The sequence below is a fragment of the Propithecus coquereli genome, unplaced genomic scaffold, assembly GCF_000956105.1.
Source record: "Propithecus coquereli isolate 6110/MARCELLA unplaced genomic scaffold, Pcoq_1.0 Scaffold39, whole genome shotgun sequence".
NCBI classification, from domain to species: Eukaryota; Metazoa; Chordata; class Mammalia; order Primates; family Indriidae; genus Propithecus; species Propithecus coquereli.
The window spans coordinates 3,362,935-3,364,698 of NW_012149618.1; the positions used below are offsets into that span (position 1 = coordinate 3,362,935).

At 42.0% G+C, this 1,764-nt stretch overlaps 1 protein-coding gene across 1 annotated transcript in view; it reads right to left on the reverse strand.

Moving 5' to 3' along the window:
- Positions 1-1,764, reverse strand: part of SUPT7L (suppressor of Ty 7 (S. cerevisiae)-like) — a 9,119-nt gene that overhangs the window by 6,672 nt on the left and 683 nt on the right. The window contains exon 2 of the mRNA XM_012652500.1: positions 610-1,223. Coding sequence (XP_012507954.1) covers positions 610-1,022 — 413 coding nt within the window. The 5' untranslated portion in view covers positions 1,023-1,223. The remainder of the gene's footprint in view (positions 1-609; positions 1,224-1,764) is intronic.

The window sequence follows — 1,764 nt, forward strand, 5'->3', positions numbered from 1 at the left end:
TCGAACTCCTGAGCTCAAACAATCCGCCCGCCTCGGCCTCCCAGAGTGCTAGGATTACAGGCGTGAGCCACCGCGCCCGGCCATGAATTCCAATTTGAAGACACTGAACTAAACCCATAGTATAAATTTTACATTAAAGAGAAAGACAAGACTCTAAGATCTATGAGGCCATGCCCTTTTTAACATGCCAGTGTATTTCCTTGCTCCTAGTAAAGTGCTTACCACATAGTAGGTACTCAATAAATATTTGTTGCATCAGAAAATTTAAAAATACACACTCTGGGCCAGGCGCAGTGGCTCATACCTGTAATCCCAGCACTTTGGGAGGCTGAGGCGGGAGGATCACTTGAGGCCAAGAGTTCGAGACCAGCCTGGGCAACTTAGTGAGACTGTCTCAACAAAAAATAAAAAAATAAAATACAGACTCTGGATTCTGAAGATTGGGGTTCAAAACTTAGACTTCCCACTAATTACCTGAGAAACCCTGGCCAAGTCAATTACTCTTATCCTCAGTTCTCTCATGTGGATATGGAAATGCTATTACAGTCTTAACAGGGTTGTTGGGACGATTACTTGAGAAAAGTAAGATATAGCAAAGCCTTGCCTTACCGATAAAAGTCACTCTCTGGGTCACTGTGCCGGATCTGGAACAGTGCATTAGGATTCTTACAGTCTAAAGGTAGGAGGTCATCAGGGAGAGGAGGTGACCCAGGGCAGGAAGGAAGAGGTTCACTCTCTTCAGTCTTTACACCTTCTGTCTGCTGCTGATTCTGGGCCTGAGCTGTGGCAATAAGGTTGCGAAGACGTCGGTTGTGCTGGATCAACTGAATGGTATGGATGGTGAGGCTGCATGGCTCTGAGGGGATGTCCAACATGGTAGGAGGCTTGGGCTTGTTGGCTGAGGGTTGGTGCAGGGGTGGGTCATGGACTTCTACCAGACGGAACTCCCGTGGAAGCAAATCAAAGGAACTTCTATTGGTCTGGTTTGATGATATTGGTATCTCTCCCCAGTATCTCAACATTTTGGAATAAGAAGAGGTCTCAGGTTAAATGTAGATGATATCCTAAAAGTAATGTGTTTAAATATCTGGCAACTGTAGGTTATAGGCTTCTGCAGTGAAAAATATGAAGTCTAGCCAGTTGTTTAAATAAAAAGCAGGCTATTCAAGACCACTTAGGAAAATGTCAGTGTCAGCAAAACTGTAGGTCCAAAGATGTTCTCCCTAAAGAAATTAAGAGAAATATAACTGTTAGATGATTGTCATTGTCACACAATGACGATTCTTATTGGACTGAACCACAAGGTAGAATTTGGGTAGACTAATAGCTCCAGTAGTATCTGGGGCTCTAGTATCCATATTTTCCATCTCATCTCACTAACTCATTACCAAACTACCATTATGCCCAATCCTGAACAATTTGCAAGGCATGATGTAAATATGAGGTGTGAGTATTTCTCAGGGTATCTTGACATATCTGTGCTGGATGAATACTAGAAAGGGAGTAGAGTTAAAGATACTAGGAGGTAGTTCGTGTTCTCTATCTCAGGCATAGTCCTGGTAGAAAAATTTGTGAACCACTAATCTAAATGGTCTTATGCTTTAAACTTCTGACACATGTACAGAAGAATCAGAGATTTCAGAGATTTCTGCCGCTTTCTAATTGGTATTCCTTCCTCCAGTCTCTCTTTGTATCCAATCTATTCTCCATACTGCTGCTAGACTTACTCTTTTTAAAAAAAATTTTTTTTTTTTTTTTTTTGTG